General features: G+C 35.8%; 1 protein-coding gene across 3 annotated transcripts; it reads left to right on the top strand.

Moving 5' to 3' along the window:
- The first annotated feature begins 244 nt into the window (after positions 1–244).
- On the top strand, positions 245–18676 carry LOC142346057 (uncharacterized). Of its 3 annotated transcripts, none has more exons than XM_075398568.1 (4): positions 245–608; positions 3358–3929; positions 12968–13123; positions 17987–18676. In XM_075398568.1, the coding sequence occupies exons 1-4, from the start codon at positions 430–432 to the stop codon at positions 18238–18240; spliced, it is 1161 nt and encodes a 386-aa protein (XP_075254683.1). In that variant the 5' UTR covers positions 245–429; the 3' UTR covers positions 18241–18676. The 3 variants fall into 3 exon arrangements, with proteins under 3 accessions (XP_075254683.1, XP_075254674.1, XP_075254668.1); XM_075398559.1 differs by having other exon boundaries at positions 3358–3989; positions 18002–18676; XM_075398553.1 differs by having other exon boundaries at positions 3358–3989.
- Positions 18677–20915: the final 2239 nt, after the last annotated feature.

Here is a 20915-nt window from a genome sequence, read left to right as displayed (position 1 = left end):
GGTTGCTTTTTACCCATCCCCCTCCCTTTGCGCTAGGCAAGGTGGTCTGGTTAAACTGGGCTATACAAGCTCTCCAAAACACCTGCACTGTAACTGTGATTAAAGCGCTAGTGAAACAGTTCAATTTGGTTCAAATTAATTTGAACAATCATACAAGCAAATTTTAGGCCGTGACTTTTTATTGCCTTAGGTTCTTAAACCATTTTTAACTATACTCTAAAATATATTAAAATAATGAAACGCTCGTAAAAATTTAGAGGTCATTAAAGCTCCGATGCTATGAAATTCAACGCTGATTTTTAACTTCTCAAAGCAATGCCCTTGGATTATGCAGCGACAATTTACCACGCATTAAATGCGTTATCTATGATTTAAGGCCCAATGTGGCAAATTTACTAAATCTTATCAGTATAAAAATGAAAGACAAGAATGAACGAGAATGATATTGAAAACGATATTGATAAAGATGACGCCGGGAATCGGCACTTATATCCTGACAACCGAGAACCAAATTCAAATTATGCTAATTCGGTTTCATTTACTGCAGACGGTGATTTCTATACAGCATCGGGTGGGTGGGACTTGAACAATTTCAACTATGACATCAAGTAAGATAACATGACAGCTAGGTAGCCGTGATTTGTTTTCTTTGTCTTTTTGTTTTGTTTTTTTTTGTAGACAACGTACACAATTGAGAAAACCGGTAACTAAATTGCTCAAAGTTCTGAGGAAAACTACACTGACCAATTTTTCCAAGATCCGATCTGACTTTTGATTTAAATGTTTTTAAACTACCTCTTAATTGTGGATATCCTATATAAGGCAACTTATAGATACTACATATCACTTCGCTATACGTACATCATATATCGCTGTGATTTCTTTTGCATAAAACAAACTAAAAATTTTCTCAGTTTCAGCTTAGAATTATTCAATTTTGCATCTAACTCTGATTCACTAGGGTCATGATAAAGTAACAGCCCACTACTAAAAATAAGAAAAAGGGTGGTGCGAAAGTGTTGTGATTAAAAAACTTCAGAATTATTTATTCCGATTTTTTCCGCTAGCGCCCTCCCCCCTGTAAATTAGGCACGCCCCTCTGTATATGTTTAAAAGGTATGTACACATTTGAGTTATTTCATATGCATACGTGTGAATAGGCACTTAGAAAATACTGGTAGAGCGTAGCTTTGAAAGAAATATTTGTATAGCAATAAAAAGCTGCATATAAGGTAAACATTAACCAAAAACTTGTACGTATTATATTTTACGTGCTTTATAAAGGGGTCTACTATAATGATTTTTCTCAAAAGATGGGATCTTTTCCGCTAGCGCCCCCCCAGTCCTATATAGCCGAAACTTAGGCACCCCCCCCCAAACATTAATGTTTTGCGACCTTCTGGAAAGGTTACTTGTGTTTATGATTACCTACCTAGTATAATACATCAACAACCACATATGCAACATTTTTCAGGAAAATCAAAGTAGTAGACCCTTTTACAAAAAACGCAAATCTAAATAAGGCAATAGGAACAAGTTTTTGGTTGATATTTACATTATATGCAGCTCATTATTATTATTATGCACGTATTAATTTCAAACTACCGCTCTGTTAATATTTTCTAAATGCGCATTCACGCGTATTCACAAGTAATAATTCATATGCACACATAATGTTAAAACATACACAAATGTGGGGTGCCTAATTTATTGGGGGGCGCTAGCGGAAAAGGTCCAAAAAATGGCGCAAATGTGGTTGTTGATGTATTGTAACAGGCACGTAATTATGAAATGAATTGACCTTTTCAGTAGGGAGCAAAGCATTGTAACTTGGGGGGTGTCTAAGCCTCCGCTGTATAGGACTGGGGGGGGGGCGCTAGCGGGAAAGATCCATTTATTCTTGTGAAATTATGCCTCTCTCAAAGGATGTTTCAGTACCAAAGAAGTTTCACTAAACCAGACTATGCTCCGATAGTTTGGCAATTGTGGTTAGCGTTATGCTTTTTCTTGTTATTTAAATGCTCTCTCTAAAACTTGAAGTTCCATTCTGAATTTTGGAAAAAAAATACAAAATAAGAACTTGCACTACCTCTGAGATGTAATAAATTGCCTTTTGGAGTTTTCTGAGAGGTTTTTCTCAGAAATATACGCTGATGACAACCCAGAACGGCATAGTGTCTAAACAGAAAAACAACTATCAGAACGATTATTCAGCTTACACTCTTTTTACTTCGATTTAATTTTCAACGCCCATGATCAGCACTACCTTCTTTATCCCAACTTTACATGCAATTATCTCCAATTATCTCCAGAAAACATCATTTTATTGCCCGATTATGAAAAAAAAGTTTTTATGATCCTTGGTTCCACTTCATTTCTATTTTAAGTATCACAAATAAATTTTAATGCTAAACAGTTTTGTTAACACTATTAGAATTTTATTGATTAACTTTCTGTTGCGCAGCCAAATGTCACAAAGATTTTTTCGGGCAAACTGGATACAATAAAAAAAATTAAGACTACATAATGGATAATTTTTTATCTGTACAGGAGTTTCCGCTGGATTCTCTTAAAGTTATACGAAAAAATTATCGTGAAGCAAATTTTGGCGCAAAAGGGACATATAGTGAGTAATAGCTATTACGTATCACGGAATTTTATGAGTTTTATTACCTGTGACACGGAGTTTTTCTTAATTGTTATTGCGTATTTACTGTATAACTGAAATGCTGCAAAAAACTTCAGTGGCTTCCAAAGAATCTTCTTATGGCAAATTAGTATCTTTCACTGCTGAAGAACTCGTTCTTTGCATTGGTTTTCGAATGATTGTACTATAGCAATTACATACGTTATGTCGGTATTTTTTATGCTATTTTTTGTAACACGAACTTTTCGCCTGATTTTTGATTTAACTCAAAATTCTCAATTCAATAGTTGAATCACAATTTAGGCAATTTTTGTTGTGTTGAGGAGATGTACGGGCAAAACTGACTTCCATATTTGTAAAAATCAATATTTTGTTACTGATTTCTTTGTGGGATTTTAATGGCTTCAAAACTCAAGATTTTTTTATCATTAGACCCGCAGTCGCACAATCGTTTTAGCATGTATTTGAAAACGTTTCGTTTCGTAATCAGCAAAGTTTTATCAATAATTTTTTTCAAAGGCATTAGAAATGCGCTGAAAAACATTTGATTGTCACCCATTTGACAACTCAAATAATCGTGGTCTCTTTTATAAATCAAAATCTAAAAATAATTTAATTATTGAATTTGAGCTGTTTAATATAGTTGTTGAATTGATAATTTAAAAAAAATTAAAAATAATTTAATTTAAAGCCTACAGTTGTGTGTTTAGAAGTCGAGCCGGAGGTGACAATTTTCAGAAGGCAGTAGTTTCATTACAAAACTATGGCACCATTGGCCAATTAGCAAACAAAACCAACCATTGTCATCAAGAGTCGAATCAAAAGTCATCACTGGTCATTGACAAACCCGGAAAATGGAACAAAGCGGTAGGAGACAACAGACACGGGACAAATCCAGAGGAAAGGGGAGAAAGTAAGCCTGGAAGAGATAGCAAGAGACCTCCGTACAGGAGTACCTTTGTTACTGCCAGAACACATCCATACACAGATACAAAAGGCAGCACTATCACGAAAGGCAATGTTAAGTCTTCACCCAAAACTGACAAAGAATCGAACCCTGGAGACAAGAAAGGAACCGAAGCGATTGACGAAGAAAATGAGAATCCTTCAGAACAACAAAAGCAATCAAAAGAAGGTACACAAGATGACAAAAACGAAACAAAACAGAAATGTAAAGAGAAATGCAAAGAAAGATGCGACAAAAAGTGCGGCTATTTGACATTTGTCATTTTCTCAACCTGTGTCCAGTCTGTTGTGCTGATATGCGTTTCATGCTCAAACGGTGATGAGTTAGCAATAACCAAAGACAACAATGAGAAAATTGGGCTATGGAAAAATCAAAGTTAGACTTATAACCCGACTAAAAATCATGCTCTACCAAAATGTTGAATTGCAAAGAATTTTGCTTGATCCAATATTGCTTGAACACACTAGAAAATTTTAATTAAGGACTTTTAATAACTTAAGGTGTAAACCTGGGTAGTAAAACGGATCACAAAAAATGCTTTAACCGGAGTGAATGCAGTAGAAGGACATCGATCTCAATAGCATTCCAGATATTACATTCCACTTTTACCAAGTTTCAGAGTAAATTCATTCACTTTTATAGCTGATTTCCACTTATGCGCTTTAATATGTTGTAAAAGTGGACTATAATTACTCATATTTATTACTTTTAATTTCGGTAAGTTCCAGCAACTTTCTTTAAATGTAAGTTTAACTCGGTACCGGTAGAAACTTTCACTGAGACGTCAGCAATTTTTTTTAAAAACGTTTGTTGCCATTAGCACTGCTCTCAAGTTGAGTTTGTAGCAATTAAAATGGTCCTGTTGGTATTTTTTACAACAATTTCTTGAATTTCCGATATTTTTTTCAGACTGTTTCTCGGTTGAACATTTTTTTAAAATTGTTCTTAAACGAATTTTATTGTAATTATATTAGTCATGTGGGCTTTTCATGCAATTTTTTTCTTGAACGAATTTTTGTCTCAACCTTTTAAATGGGATAAAAAATGGGATAAACAGTTAAAACCCAGAGGGCATTAGGCGGCTCTCTTAGAACCTTACGCCTTATTAGTCTCGGTTCCTAATCTTGAGCACTTCAACCTTCCTCCTCACTAACCCCCCCCCCCTCTGTCACACCTCAAACAAATCCACATCTACCCTCTTCCACTTGCAGGTATGGACCCTCTCTCTTCCAGCTCTCACAACCGTACCCTCTGCCCCCATGCTTGATCCACCACCCTCCACTCCGCTCAACCACTAACGCTACCATCCATAACCCCAGCTGACTTCTGCTCAAAGCAACGGCTCGCTGGTCGTTTCACCGGACGTTGGTCGTTGCAGAGCGATTCACGGTCTTTACGTTGTTTATGTTTAACTTTCTATCTTGAGAACTTCTTTAAATCTCTCAGTATTCGATTGGCCGAGACTGTTCAAAATTAATTTCGTGGCGAGATTAGCATTTTTTGTGACTTCTGGACAACCCCCCCCCACACACACACACACACACACACACACACACACACACACACACACACACACACACACAGAAGCACCTTCATTCACCTTCACCAGGTACAAATAGGCTGCATAAGCCAAAGCTTGAGACTTTGTCATTGTACCACAATACAGTCACGTCATTCATGTGAGAAAAATCTGTGTTGTGAACAAATTTGATCTCTTTAATTGCTCTTGAACGACGTTTAAAGAAAATTTGTAAACTTGGTCTTTTTACGCAAAAATTTGGCTGGACCATATTTGCTTGCGCATTTTTTCAGGTAATTCTCAAGTGAATTTTTCACGCTTCACTTCTTCCTTTTGAACGATTTCAATTGCTCTCATTCTGAATTGAAGTTTGCTGCTCTCATAGAAAAGTTTGTTAGCGCTTGAGCAACACAGCAGATGTGGCAAAGAGATTAAGATGTCTGACTGCATTCCAGGACGTCGCAGGGTTGAACCCCTATCAGATCCAACATTTTGCACCCAAAAATATCTAATGTACACCTGAAACTAAATTGCCCCTCTCCTGTTGTTCGAGAGCACTTCATCCGACGTTAGTCAGTTATTTTCATTTGGGTGGACTCTTTTCGGATTAACAAGCAACTGATTCCAGTGAAAAAATCTAACAACCAACTACTGTCTTTTTCGGACGTGTTATTTGCTTACTACTCAGATAGGATAAGTATATCATTTTCCGATTGCTGCTTAACGACAGCCATGAATCGGTAACCTTAAGAATAATGATAACTTCTCAAAAATGGAGCGCCGTTGATGACAAATTTTCATATGATCTCCTGTTTTATGAGAGAGACTTAACATTTTTGTGGGTCATTTCTTGCTGATTGATAAAGTTTTTTAAAGACAAAGGTGGAAACAACCAAAACGGTGCGTTAATAGTTTTTTTTTGCAATTTTTTCCATTACCTCTTTGTATATGATAAAAGGGACGAGATGTCATGTGATGAAATTAATCTTGGTGAAAAAAAATAAAATAAGTAGAGCTGATTTAAACGAATGAATCTTTTAGCGTTTGTAATTCTCATTTTTCGTGGCACAATTTTGTTTCAAGACGTAGAATCTGTATACGAAGTTCATTTTATAGTAAAGTTACTGCGGCATTGATAAAAGTGGAAGAATTTCAAATTTTCTGAGACGCAAAGAAAAAAAATTATACTAAAAAATCTTGGTAATTTGAACAGTGTAAAAAAATTTATTCTACTGCTTCATAGTTTGTCAACTAACATTTGTCTCACAGTTAGCATTAAGTTCGAATGTTTTTTTAAACCATATGCTTTCCCCAATTTTTTGATTTACGTCAATAGAACAGCTATTCAGTTTTTCCGCTTTCAGTAATTGCATACTACAAATTTACTAACGCATTACAATTTGTTGAAAGTCTATTACAGAGTTAAAGATTTTTCTGGTTAGAAATTTTAAAATCAAGGGAACTTTATAAGTTTAAAAAATTTTACTGACGTTACTAAATTGATTTCTTAATCTTTGCCTACGGCAAAAAGAAAGACGCTTGTTATAATAATAATAAATTCGTTGTTCATTTTCATTTCTCAAAAATTCAGAATCTTGACATCAGTTATTAATAGCATTAGTAGAATAACTTTTGAAAGTTGCAGGTTCTTATAAGATCCATAAAACACAGCGGTTGGTCAATGCCCAGGGCTTAATTGGATTTTAATAAAACATTTTTATATATCGCTGTTGTGGCCTCACAGAATGTAGCTATTGGGTTTCAATTTTTAAATTTGCTACTTAATCAATCAGTTCCTGGACAAATAGGGACAAAGCATTCTCCTAGAACAATCTGTTGCCATAGCTAAACGTTATTAGAAGTTTTTGCGACTTCTTTAGTCTAAAATTTCAATTGTCGTTTTTTAGATACTTTGTTGCTATTTCGCGGTAACTCAACTCAATCAACTAGTTTGCAATAAATCTTAAAAAGGCACGTGGAAAACAGGTGCTCAGTATAATCATAGTCCCGAAGACCGAACAAATTCGACGAAAAAATGTTGTGGTTGTTTGGTTTTCTTTGCCACGTGAGAAATGCTTGGCATGTTCGTTTTGTTCGGTATGTTCGGCTTCAAACGCAAATTTTTGGTATGTTTTGTCTCTAAGGTTTGGCATTTTTGTTTTATCAGATTCGGTTTTGGTTTGAAACGTGAAAAATTGTCGGTTTTTTCCTCGAAATTTTTTTTTATAATGTGCTCAATTTTTGTGGTAACCTAATCGCAGAAGTTCCAATCGTACCTCGTTGAGACATTTTCATTTAAAAAGTGAAAATAGTGTGGCTTTCCTCTTTAGCGCATTTAGAAAACTGATTGAACAAATATGAAGTTTTTGTTTGTTTTTTAAGTTAAAATTAACTGACTTGTTGAACAGGGATTGAGTTCATTGAAAACACACTCACTGAACCTGGATTTGATCACGAGAAATTTACCATGCCAGCGGTATTACATATAAAACTGAACATGTCGAGTTTTTGTCGTTTTTGTCCAAAACCGAACGATATACCTTCTAATACCGACTATATTTTTTATTTAAAAACAACGTCGTCTGGACTAAGGTTTGATTAGGACCCGTTAACCCGTACAGAAATATTGGATATGTCATTTACCCGAGCTCACTTTTTACTGGTTTTTTTAAAAAACCAGTTTTAGATAGACAGTTTTCAGAGTCTCTAAGACTGCTTTTTAAATGCATTTTCGCCGTGCCTTGATTTCTTACTTTTTTCTCAACCTAATGGCCCAGTATGGCTTGTTATACTTAAGAGACGGTCAATGTTTTTTGCACATGTAATTCTTTCATAACCAGCCGGTCGTAGTTTACTAGTCAAAATTAATATTTACAATTTATATTCCTTGTAAACAACATTGATAGTCAACAATTTAAATTTGTTGTCTTTATTTCTCAAACTAAACTGAGCCTTCGCTCAACACGAATGCTAAAGAATTTTTCTTTGAAGTCTTTAACTTCCCATTCTACTGTTACAGGTCCTCACCTTCCGAATCTAATTGGTGGCACTATACTGATGGTTGGGGCTTTTGGTATAGGGGTTATTCTTCTTATTTGCCTCATACTCTGTTTGGCCAAGAAGATTACATTTATAACTGTAATCTTCTGGGCGGTATTACAGTTAAAACTGAAGATGTCGAATCTAATAAAACCAAACACACCGAATTGATTAAACCAAACATACCAATGATTCCTTACGTTTAAAAACACGACCGAAACTATACCCAAGAAACCAAAAACCAAACAAATTTTGTCGTTTTTGTCTAAAACCGAACGATATACCTACTAATACCGACTATGTTTTTACATTTAAAAACTTAAAAACAAAGTCGCCAGGACTTAGGTTTTAATAGGACTCGTTTATCCGTACAGAAATATTGGATTTCGATATGTTATTTACCCTAGCTCACTTTTAACTGAATTTTATATATAAACCAGTTTTAGATAGATGGTTTTCAGAGTTTCTAAGACTGCTTTTTAAGTGCAATTTTTCTTTTCGCCGTGCCTTGATTTCTTACTATTTTCTTGTCCTAATGGCCCGGTTTGGCTTGTTATACATAAGAGAGACGGTCAATGTTTTTTGCACAAGTAATTACTTTCATAACCAGCCGGTCGTAGTTTGCTAGTCAAAACTAATATTTACATTTAACATTCCTTGTAAACAATACTGATAGTCAAAAATTTTAATTTGTTATCTTTATTTCTCAAACTAAACTGCTCCTTCACTCAACACGAATGCTAAAAAAATTATCTTTGAAGTCATTAACTTCCCATTCTACTGTTACAGGTCCTCACAATCCAAATCTAGTTGGTGGCACTATACTGATGATTGGAGCATTTGGTATAGGGCTTATTCTTCTTATCTGCCTCATACACTGTTTGGCCAAGAAGATTACATTCAAAACTGTAATCTTCTCGGCGGCATTACATTTAAAACTGAACATGTCAAGTCTAATAAAACCAAACACACCGAATTGATTAAACAAAACATACCAATGATTCCTTACGTTTAGAAAGCATGACCAAAATCATGCCCACGAAACCAAAAACAAAAAAGTTTATGTCGTTTTTGTCTAAAACCGAACGATATACCTACTAATACCGACTATATTTTTACATTTAAAATTTTAAAAACAACGTCGTCTGGACTAAGGTTTGAATGGGACCCGTTCACCCGTGCAGAAATATTGGATATGTTATTTACCCGAGCTCACTTTTAACTGAATTTTATATAAAAACCAGTTTTACATAGATAGTTTTCAGACACTCTAAGACTGCTTTTTAAATGCAATTTTACTTGTCGCCGTGCCTTGATTTCTTACTTTTTTCTTCTCCTAATGGCCCGGTTTGGCTTGTTATACATAAGAAAAACGGTCAATTTTTTTGCGCAAGTAATTACTTTCATAACCAGCCGGTCGTAGTTTGCTAGTCAAAACTAATATTCACATTTTATATTCCTTGTAAACAATACTGATAGTCAACAATTTTAATTTGTTGTCTTTATTTCTCAAACTAAACTGCACCTTCACTCAACACGACTGCTAAAAAATTTATCTTTGAAGTCTTTAACTTCCCATTTTAATGTTACAGGTCCTCACAATCCAAATCTAGTTGGTGGCACTATACTGATGATTGGGGCATTTGGTATAGGGATTATTCTTCTTATCTGTCTGATACTCTGTTTGGCCAAGAAGATTACATTTAGAACTGTAATCTTCTGGGCGGTATTACAGTTAAAACTGAAGATGTCGAATCTAATAAAACCAAACACACCGAATTGATTAAACCAAACATACCAATGATTCCTTACGTTTAAAAACACGACCGAAACCATACCCACGAAACCAAAAACCAAAGAAATTTTGTCGTTTTTGTCTAAAAACGAACGATATACCTACTAATACCGACTATGTTTTTACAATTAAAAACTTAAAAACAACGTCGTCAGGACTTAGGTTTGAATAGGACTCGTTCATCCGTACAGAAATATTGGATTTGGATATGTTATTTACCCTGGCTCACTTTTAACTGAATTTTTTATATAAACCAGTTTTAGATAGATTGTTTTCAGAGTTTCTAAGACTGCTTTTTAAGTGCAATTTTTCTTTTCGACGTGCCTTGATTTCTTACTATTTTTTTGTCCTAATGGCCCGGTTTGGCTTGTTATACATAAGAGAGACGGTCAATGTTCTTTGCACAAGTAATTACTTTCATAATCAGCCGGTCGTAGTTTGCTAGTCAAAACTAATATTTACATTTTACATTCCTTGTAAACAATACTGATAGTCAAAAATTTTAATTTGTTATCTTTATTTCTCAAACTAAACTGCTCCTTCACTCAACACGAATGCTAATATAATTATTTTTGAAGTCTTTAACTTCCCTTTCTACTGTTACAGGTCCTCACAATCCAAATCTAGTTGGTGGCACTATACTGATGATTGGAGCATTTGGTTTAGGGCTTATTCTTCTTATCTGCCTCATACACTGTTTGGCCAAGAATATTACATTCAAAACTGTAATCTTCTCGGCGGTATTACATTTAAAACTGAACATGTCAAATCTAATAAAATCAAACACACCGAAATTGAATAAACAAAACATACCAATGATTCCTTACGTTTAAAAAGCATGACCAAAATCATGCCTACGAAACCAAAAACAAAAAAATTTTTCTCGTTTTTGTCTAAAACCGAACGATATACCTACTAATACCGACTAAATTTTTACATTTAAAATTTTAAAAACAACGTCGTTTGGACTAAGGTTTGAATGGGACCCGTTCAACCGTACAGAAATATTGGATATGTTATTTATCCGAGCTCACTTTTAACTGAATTTTATATAAAAACCAGTTTTAGATAGATAGTTTTCAGACACTCTAAGACTGCTTTTTAAATGCAGTTTTACTTTTCGCCTTGCCTTGATTTCTTACTTTTTTTTGTCCTAATGGCCCGGTTTGGCTTGTTATACATAAGAAAAACGGTCAATTTTTTTGCACAAGTAATTACTTTCATAACCAACCGGTCGTAGTTTGCTAGTCAAAACTAATATTCACATTTTATATTCCTTGTAAACAATACTGATAGTCAACAATTTTAATTTGTTGTCTTTATTTCTCAAACTAAACTGCACCTTCACTCAACACGACTGCTAAAGAATTTACCTTTGAAGTCTTTAACTTCCCTTTCTAATGTTACAGGTCCTCACAATCCAAATCTAGTTGGTGGCACTATACTGATTATTGGGGCATTTGTTATAGGGGTTATTCTTCTTATCTGCCTGATACTCTGTTTGGCCAAGAAGATTACATTTAAAACTGTAATCTTCTCGGCGGTATTACATTTAAAACTGAACGCGTCATATCTAAAAAAACCAAACACACCGAATTAATTAAACCAAACATACCAACGATTCCTTCCGTTTAAAAAGCATGCCAACGAAACCAAAAACAAACGAATGAATCTTTGTCGTTTTTGTCTAAAATCGAACGATATACCTGCTAATACCGACTATATTTTTACATTTAAAAATTTTAAAGACAACATCGTGTGGTCTAAGGTTTGAATAGGACCCGTTCACCCGTACAGAAATATTGGATACGTTATTTACCCGAGCTCACTTTTAACTGAGTTTTATATAAAAACCAGTTTTAGATAGATAGTTTTCAGAGTCTATAAGACTGCTTTTTAAATGCAATTTTACTTTTCGCTGTGCCTTGATTTCTTACTTTTTTCTTGTCCTAATGGCCCTGTTTTGCTTGTTATACATAAGAGACGGTTAATGTTTTTTGAACAAGTGATTACTTTCATAACCAGCCGGTCGTAGTTTGCTAGTCAAAATAAATGCTTTTATTTTATTTTCCTTGTAAACAATATTGATAGTGAACAATTTTAATTTGTTGTCTTTATTTCTCAAATTAACCTGCGCCTTCACTCAACACGAATGCTAAAGAATTTATCTTTGAAGTCTTTAACTTCCCATTCTGCTGTTACAGGTCCTCACAATCCAAATTTAGTTGGTGGCACTATTTTGATTATTGGGGTATTTGGTGTAGGGGTTAGTCTTCTTATCTGCCTCATACTCTGTTTGGCCAAGAAGATTTCATTTAAAACTGTAATCTTCTTGGCCGTATTACATTTGAAACTGAACATGTCGAATCTAATAAAACGAAACACACCGAATTGACTAAACCAAACATACCAAAGATTCCTTACATTTAAAAAGCACGACCGAAGCCATGCCCATGAAACCAAAAACGAAAGAATTTTTGTCGTTTTCGTCTAAAACCGAACGATATACCTACTAATACCGACTATATTTTTACATAAAAAAACGACGTCGTCTGGACTAAGTTTTGAAAAGGACCCTTTCAACCGTACAGAAATATTGGATATGTTATTTACCCGAGCTCACTTTTAACTGAGTTTTATATAAAAACCAGTTTTAGATAGATAGTTTTCAGAGTCTATAAGACTGCTTTTTAAATGCAATTTTACTTTTCGCTGTGCCTTGATTTCTTACTTTTTTCTTGTCCTAATGGCCCGGTTTGGCTTGTTATACATAAGAGACGGTCAATGTTTTTTTTGCACATGTAATTACTTTCATAACCAGCCGGTCGTAGTTTACTAGTCAAAACTAATATTTACTTTTTATATTCCTTGTAAACAATATTGATAGTCAACAATTTTAATTTGTTGTCTTTATTTCTCAAACTAAACTGCTCCTTCACTCAACACGAATGCTAAAAAAATTATCTTTGAAGTCTTTAACTTCCCATTCTACTGTTACAGGTCCTCACAATCCAAATCTAGTTGGTGGCACTATACTGATGATTGGGGCATTTGGTGTAGGGGTTATTCTTCTTATCTGCCTCATACTCTGTTTGGCCAAGAAGATTGAAGGTCGCACTGCTTTCATCCTCCTCTTTATTTCTGCCACTCTTCAATGTAAGTCGCATATTCGTATAGATTAACTGATTCAAATGGCGTCACTGCAGAACTCTTGAGTTCACCGAGAACAGCGCAGGGGTTCAAAACGTCTGAATTTTGATACCTTGCGTGAATCACTGCAAGCTTTATGATCTGGCACTCCAGGACCTAGTATTGCAGACTCGCTCGCATTTCTAAAATTGCACGTCATATATTTTTTGATCATTGATTGCTCTGGACGGTGTGTTCACAAATTATTGTGAACGTGTGTGTTCTTATGCAAAATTTTTGCTTGACCAATTTTGCGCTTTTGTTCTAGAACATTCCTTTCTCTCAAGATTTTTTTGCGCTTGACTGCCAAACTTAAAAGTGATCTCAACTGCTTTGATTTCGAAGAAAGTTTGTCATCGCTAACAAAAGGTCAATTGTTAGCGTTGAAGTTGTAAAGACGATGCAGCTCAGTGGTTACGATGTCAGACTTTTATCTTGGAGGTGGAAGGTTTGAACTTCCTGAAGTCGGAATTATGCAACAATAAAAAGCAAACTCGATTTTGCACACTCGGTTTTTATCATGCATTTTGCCGTGCTTTTTGGAATAACCGATTCCATTTGTCTTACCTCATTTTTGGTTTCTTGAATAAAACTCCAAGAAAGTACGTATAATTGGCCTAATTGAGATCCTAAAAGAGTGATGTTGATCAAAGCTACAGTTTTCTGAAATTTACAGGTAAAACCAAATTGATTGCATAGAAGCATGTTTTTTAAATAGTTGTTTCAAGAAGTTTATCAACAGCCACAAAATTATTCAACATAATTATCTGGACACAGATCAGTAGAGATTTCCGGATGAAGATTTTTTTTGCAAAAACTGGGAGAGAGACTGAATGTCTTAATCCACGTGTACTACAACGCATAAAACTTTACACTTCAGCCAAAACTCGAGCTCTGTTGTCATAAAGATCAGTCCAGCCTTCTTCACTACTGCTACATTTCAACTTTTGTTTTTAATTACTCTCAAACGACACTTGTAGCTATACTTTAGTCACGCGGTCTTTTAGTGCAACTTCGTGCTTCATCTATTTTCCTCACTCTTGTAACATTTCGTTCTCAAAATGGGATAAACAGGTAAAACTAGGAGAGCGTTAATTAGCAGAGCAACTCTCTTCGAACCTCCTCACTCATTGCTATTCCCTAAGCATGCGATTCACAGAAACTTTTGAGGAGACATAAATTCATGGCGTGAGGCGCGCTTCTCAGAGTTTCACCCCTAAAACTCTACCCCCCCCCCCCCCCTCCAACTCATCCCAACTAACTCACCTCTTCCATGCCACTCCACCGTTTACCTTCCTGCACTTGCTGATTTGCACCACCCCTACTCACTCAACCCTCTAATACTAGCATCCCTAAACTTTACCAGGCTACTACCGAAACCAACTCACGGGTTGTTTCAGACCAATCAGCCCGACGTTATTAATAGCCGCGAAGCGATAGCGGCTATTATTGGGCACATCGTGGTGTTTTTACGACTCGAAGAGGAGTATTGATATTCTACAGGTTTTTTTTTAGCAGAAAGCAAGTTTGTTCATGACTTGAATTTTGACTTCTTTCTATTCGAGCTTTTACCTCCGTTTTTGATTGTAGACTTCTGTTTTCGAACATTGGATTTTAACAATAGCTTAGTTTGTAATGTATAGCAATTGGTAACAGTCTGTAATTCAAGGTGAAGAGGTCAGTTTGAGAAAATTTGATTCCATTTTACTACCTACCCCCCCAAAAAAAACTACCCCCCCCCACGTACCTACCCTCAACCCCAACGTATCTACCCCCCCCTCGCTTGTACACAACTACCTACCCCCCCCCCCCCACAAGCACCTACCCACACCCCTGAACTGAAAAAAATTTTTAACGCTTTTTATGTTATATTGGTCTACTATTTTCGTTGTTTCTAGTGTTTTTTTCGATATTCTGATTTTGTCCAAGTTACGGTAGAAATTATTTTGCACGACGATTCGAGTCGTTTCCGGTACTCTACCGGCTATGTTTTTAATTCGTAGTCTCCATCGATGATTCTTACGGCCTGACTTCTTGGAATTGACTTCTTGGAATTGACTTCTTGGAATTGACTTTTTCACTAACTTCTATTGCTTTGCAGTTAAAATTTGTGTGCGTGACGTCATTTCTGCTTTTAGGCCAATTGCGTGACTTACCTCACTCAAAAAATGACTTCTGAAATCACTTAAGGAACTTTAAATTTCATGATCATTTTAGTTAAAGACCAATAGTGTGCATCTAAGTAGTGCCAAATTTATACGCCCTAATTCTTGAGTATTACTCAAGAATTTGAGTTTTTGATTTCGAATATCAATTTTGAAAAAGCTCTCTGAGCACTTTTCCCTTATAGACCGTATGTGTCATAAAATTGACAGTCCGAATCTATCCCTAGTGGTCTATTAACGGACTGGTGGTCGATCTATCTCTTATTTCTTTGGTTGTTTCAGTTCATGGAAGGCCACAAGCGTCTATCGCGGCTATTTTCCGGCAATCTGCCGGCTATGTTTTTATATTTAAGTGATTAAGTTGTGAAAGAACCATTGAGTGCTTGAAAGATTTCCCTCCAACTAAATGATATTACGGTTTTCTGGGTAGCAGTCAATTGATTTTTTTGTCACCTCTTAAGTTTCATAACATTAACTGCTGGAATGATAAACATAAACCTACTATAAACCGACGAAAACATAAACCGACTAATGTCGCAAGAATTGCTCTCAAACGACAGGCGGGTGGAAAAAGACTTCACCCAACCGGAACCATTGACCTCCCTCTTTATAACCATAAGAACTGCCGACTTTGCTATTTGGTTCTTATTTTTGCTATGCTGCAACCAACTTTGTATTAGCAACACGCTTTACTTCGGAGTGAGAGCAATAGATATCACTCAAAAATGAAGAACAGAAGCGTGAAAGTCCTTTGAGAAGTCAAAGGATGTTCCAGAAAAAAAGCAAAATTGACAAGCGAAAAATTTGCATACAAAAGACCAACACGTTTACAATAATTGCTATGAACTTCCTTCAGGAGCAATTAAAAATTTACCACTGCTAAGACTGATATAGCATCTTTCAAAGTTAGCGAAATTTTATGTATTAACATATTATTACCATTATTCAAGCACTGTTACTTTACATACTGAAAGTTTGCTGTACAACACATTAGATAAAAAAACAAAAAGAACTCCTTTTTGATGTTTCTCATTTTCAAAAATCTATAAGAATTAAATTTTTGTAATTTACGAAATGCAGTGAATGCAGTGCCTTACTGTTTCATCACAGTTGACGACAGCAACCCATAGCATATAAATTTTCCAGACAAAACAAAGGGTAATTTTTTTGATCAGCGGCAGATTCTCAAATTTTGCAAGACTTGCTGCGAATTTAGTTTAGAGATTTTCCATCGCAATCACCACAATCAACCAAAGTTACCAGCGTTACCCGTTGCAAAATTGATACCACTGAATAAAACGCATTCAATTTTGCAAATATTCCAAAATTTTAAGATTTCTGTAATACGATAGACTGTTGAGCACTGAAAGTGAAGTTTTCTCTGACCCTAGTTAGTAACAAAAGAACGTTCAGAAAAATTCTCAAGCAAAATTGAAGACTAATTGTTCTGTTTGTGTTAATAATTATGTTAAAACAAATCTGTACCGGCATTCAAATGACATCATTATTTGCTCTCTAACAAATTTTGTAGCAATTATAATGTTGCTGCGGTCTTTTTACGCCTCTGAGGAAAATTGGTATTCTACTATTTTTTAGCTAAAGCAAGTCGGTTCTTCACTCTAACTTTTGATTGAGTTTTTTTTAGTTCGATCATTGAGATCTCTACTTTAGAACAATGGACTTTAACAGTAGCGTAGCTACAAACAAAGTTATTAGGAACTGCAGGTTAAATTCATGGTCGAGACGTCATTATGACTTTGTTTGATACGTTTTCTTCCCATGACAGTCTTTCCTCCCTATTCAAACTAGATATTCCTACCTATCCCCCACACTAACTACTACCCACCCCAGCGAATACCTTCCCCAGCCCAAAAAGCCTACTTATTCCCACTCCCCCTACCAACCCTCCACCTAACTACACTCATAACCCAAAAACATTTTTAAAAAACTTTCTATAGTATTTAGGCAATTAACGTTTTTGTTAAGTCTCTTTGCTTTAATATTCGTATTTAGGTAGCCTAGCGTTTCTAGAGATTTTATTTAACGACTTTCCGGTTTCCTACCGGCTGTTTTTCGAGCGATATTTTGCCTGACCATTTTAATCTCGCTCCTTGTCCCCGAAAATGGGATCAACGGGTATAACCCAGAGGGCAGTGAATTTTCTGAGCCTGACGGCTCACTAGTCTAAGTATGCAATTCACCGAAACAGTTTAAAAAAAAAACAAATTTATGATATGAAGGTTGTTCTTAAAGTTTGAACCCTTTACCATTATACCCCCCACTCCACCTCATAATGCCAAACACTCCCCCTGAATTAAGTTATAGCTATAATCTCCTTGAGCCGCGCATATAGCTACTGACGAAGGCAACGCTCGTCAGTCGTTTGATAGCGGTTCGCCCGACGTTAGTCACCTATGTTTCTAAAATTGAATTTTATTTCTGTTGCATTGCTGTTTTCCATTTCAAGTTCACGTGAATGACTGTTCCTTTTCCAAAGCTATCCAGTCGCTTCCACAATAATTGAACCATCACTTCTACCTTAAATTATTCAAAATCTCAGAAAAACTAGCATTAAAGAGTTCCGTTCCGTCAATGTTCTGTAACAGAAGAAACGTCCTACCAAGATTCCCACAAGAATTTAAGTCAGTCAACGTGTTAATTTCAGATATTTTCCTCCTAGCTGCCCTGTGGTGTTTGGGATGTGTTCTGCGCAAGCCGTTTGGACAAGTTGGTTGGTGTTACATTCTGCCACTGGTTGGATTTATCCTGTCCCATTTTATGCTAGTTGCTCCCTTCCACCCCGCCTGTATCAATCCCTCTTCTGCATCTGACGATTCGAAATCATTATCCCCATTGGCATCAACCAACACAGACAAGAAATCTCGCAACACGAAAAAATCTGATAAATCGACCAAATGATGCAGAAATGATCAAAGATCAGCTTACTTTTGAGATATTATTTCCAAATTATGCTATGAACAACTCAGGCCGAGTCGTAACATCATTTAAACTTCAAAGTGCTACAAAACAAATTAGTCACCTATTCAGATCATGCGTCGTTTCTCGATACAGTGCAAGCTTTCAACAAACTCTTTTTATACAATTTATTTGCGCGGAGTTTGAAACTGATTGATTCTGGTTCATCTATTAACATTTTCGATTATTGTCGTTTTGGAGCTAACATCGACATACATCTGCTGGGCAAATTTTTAATTACGCATATTGAATTCTGTCTAAAATCAACCAAGGTTCATTTGGAATTAATTTAATTTAACAGCACTGGAATATAAATAGCGAGTTGAAATTGAAACTAATTTATTTTATGATTAAAAACTAGAAAAGCTGTTTCGTTTTCTTTGTTTTCCTTGCGCCGACTTGATGACATTTCTAGCTTTCACCTGAAAACAGCTGCTTCACCTGGTTACTACTTACTCCAGCTCCTACGCCTAAGCAGCCTTTTATCATCATAAAGGTGATCGTTATTAATCAAACGTTACACAAAGCATGCATTAAAACTGTTTTTAAAAAAGTGCCTTTTTTATTACAAGTATCTGCATGGAGGGCAATATTTTTTGACACTTATTGTCTGTACAATGAAGATATTGAGTTGCTAAATAAAATTCCATTCAATCTATTTCGCACTTAGATCAAGTCCGTAGCAATTTTATTAGTCCTGCGGTCTTCTTGCGATTTACATTTTTCATCTCACGCTTCAAACTTTTCGTCCTCAAAAACAGGATAAACAGGTAAAACGCAGAGGTAATTAAAAGACCGAGTAGCTCAGAGCATTACTAGTCTTCAAGTATGCGATTCACAGAGACAAAAACTCACCGTGCGTTTGACTTGACCCCCCACGCTGGCAACCCTAAGCTCCAGCTGGCTACCACCAAAGCTTTGCATCCCTAAGCCGCCTTTTGTTTGTGAGCGATTTCCACGACGGTAGTAGTTTACGTTTGTGGTCTCTACAAAATTGCTGCGCCAGCAGTTCCTCCATCCACTGTTTGAAATCGAGCAATTTTGGCGTTAAATGTGACCAGCGTTACAGTTCCATATGCTAATCAAAAACTTAGAAAATGATTATTAGAGCTGTGTCACAAAAAAAGCTTGATGCAGAGATTTTGTAAGTTTCAAATTGATAAATGTTTTTGCAGAGAGCAAAAAAAACTAGCCAATCTAAGGCACCACAAAAATTCTCATTTTTTTTAATGATTGAGTTTTGTAAAAATTTTTCTGCTTTACTCATTTCCAAAATTTTTTGCTATAAATTAAAACTAAAACCTTAGCGCTCTGCTTGTCTGGCAAAACATTCCTTCAGAATGTTATTCTTTCCATCTACGGTCTAATAGTTTAATCAGAACACTTAAATCTTTTAAACTGAGATTTCAAACAAATTTACCGAAAAGAATAATCGAAAAAAAACAATTGCTTCTGGGAAGTCAAAAAAATTACTTTAGACTGAGAAACAGTCGTTTTAAAAAATTTAAAACTTTTTTTCAATCACGGAAAACCTTTTTTATAATTTTTTTCCCTTAGCAAAGTTTCACCTGGCCCACAAACACCACACGGCTATTGAATATTTCAACCAAACATTTTAAAAATAGGGGTTCATCAGAAGCAAGAACCAGAATCAAAAACCGGAAAAGATTGAAAAAATTGTTTAAATTCTTCAAAGTAACCGACTAACGTCGGAAGAATTCCTCTCGAATGACTGGCGAGCAGTTGCCTTCGTCAGTAGCTAACTGCGGTTTACGGAGGCTAGCTTAAGCATAATTGAAGGGTCACAGGGTGAGCGCGATGAGGTGTGCAGTTTCGAGCGCCCTGGGTTACGGGCGGAAGGGAGGCTGATGTGGGGGGTGGTGAATGGTGGGGGCTGTTAAAGTTGCGTGTGTGTGTGTAGGGGGGTGGGTCAAACTATAAAAACAGCCCCTCATCAGACCATGAATTTTGCTCCAGAAGGGTTGCGTTGAATTGCAGACTTAGTCTAAAAAGCCGAAAAGCTCTAAGAGTTCCCGTTTTTGAGAACGAAAAGTCATTTTGGTTTAAAGAACAATCGGAAATTCGACCAAAGGACTAATAAAGTTTTTTCAAACTGTTTGAGAGCAATTAATAATGAGAAACTAATAAAACTTTTCACTTTAACTATTTCCCTTTTTTCATCTGAAATAGAAAAACTAATACTGATAAATAAAGAATACAAATACATCTCACCTGCTCACATATGGGATGGTGCTCACGGTTCCACATTTTCGAGGTGCGAGTCAACTTATTGTCGAGATTTCAAACCCCATGATATGAAAATCAAAATTTCGAACCGATTTACGGCAATATTTTATAGAGTGATGTAAAGTCTGTTGAGTTCTTGGGGAGTGATCAAATGGTCGTACCAAAAATTCAGGAAGAGGCGGATTAAAAAAAAACAAGTCTAATTGCCTGTGATCGAGCATAGATCTGAAAAAAAGACAGCTCTTCAATACAATTCAAATTGTTGGAATTAATTAGATTGAACATAGCCAGCAGATTGCCGGAAAATAGCCGCCGTTGATGCGCTTGATGCACATCGCGATTGAAACAGAAAAAGAAAAAAGAGGAGACAA

Source organism: Convolutriloba macropyga, chromosome 1 (assembly GCF_964194025.1).
Source record: "Convolutriloba macropyga chromosome 1, txConMacr16.3, whole genome shotgun sequence".
Taxonomy (NCBI): domain Eukaryota; kingdom Metazoa; phylum Xenacoelomorpha; order Acoela; family Convolutidae; genus Convolutriloba; species Convolutriloba macropyga.
This window is presented reverse-complemented; position numbering and strand designations above follow the sequence as displayed.

Excerpts from the sequence above, each read along its gene's own strand:
- LOC142346057 (XM_075398553.1), top strand. The coding sequence starts at position 430 with ATGAACGAGAATGATATTGAAAACGATATTGATAAAGATGACGCCGGG. Across the intron at positions 3,990-12,967 it reads TGGGCTATGGAAAAATCAAA|GTCCTCACAATCCAAATCTA; the intron begins GTTAGACTTATA and ends CTACTGTTACAG. Across the intron at positions 13,124-17,986 it reads TATTTCTGCCACTCTTCAAT|ATATTTTCCTCCTAGCTGCC; the intron begins GTAAGTCGCATA and ends TGTTAATTTCAG.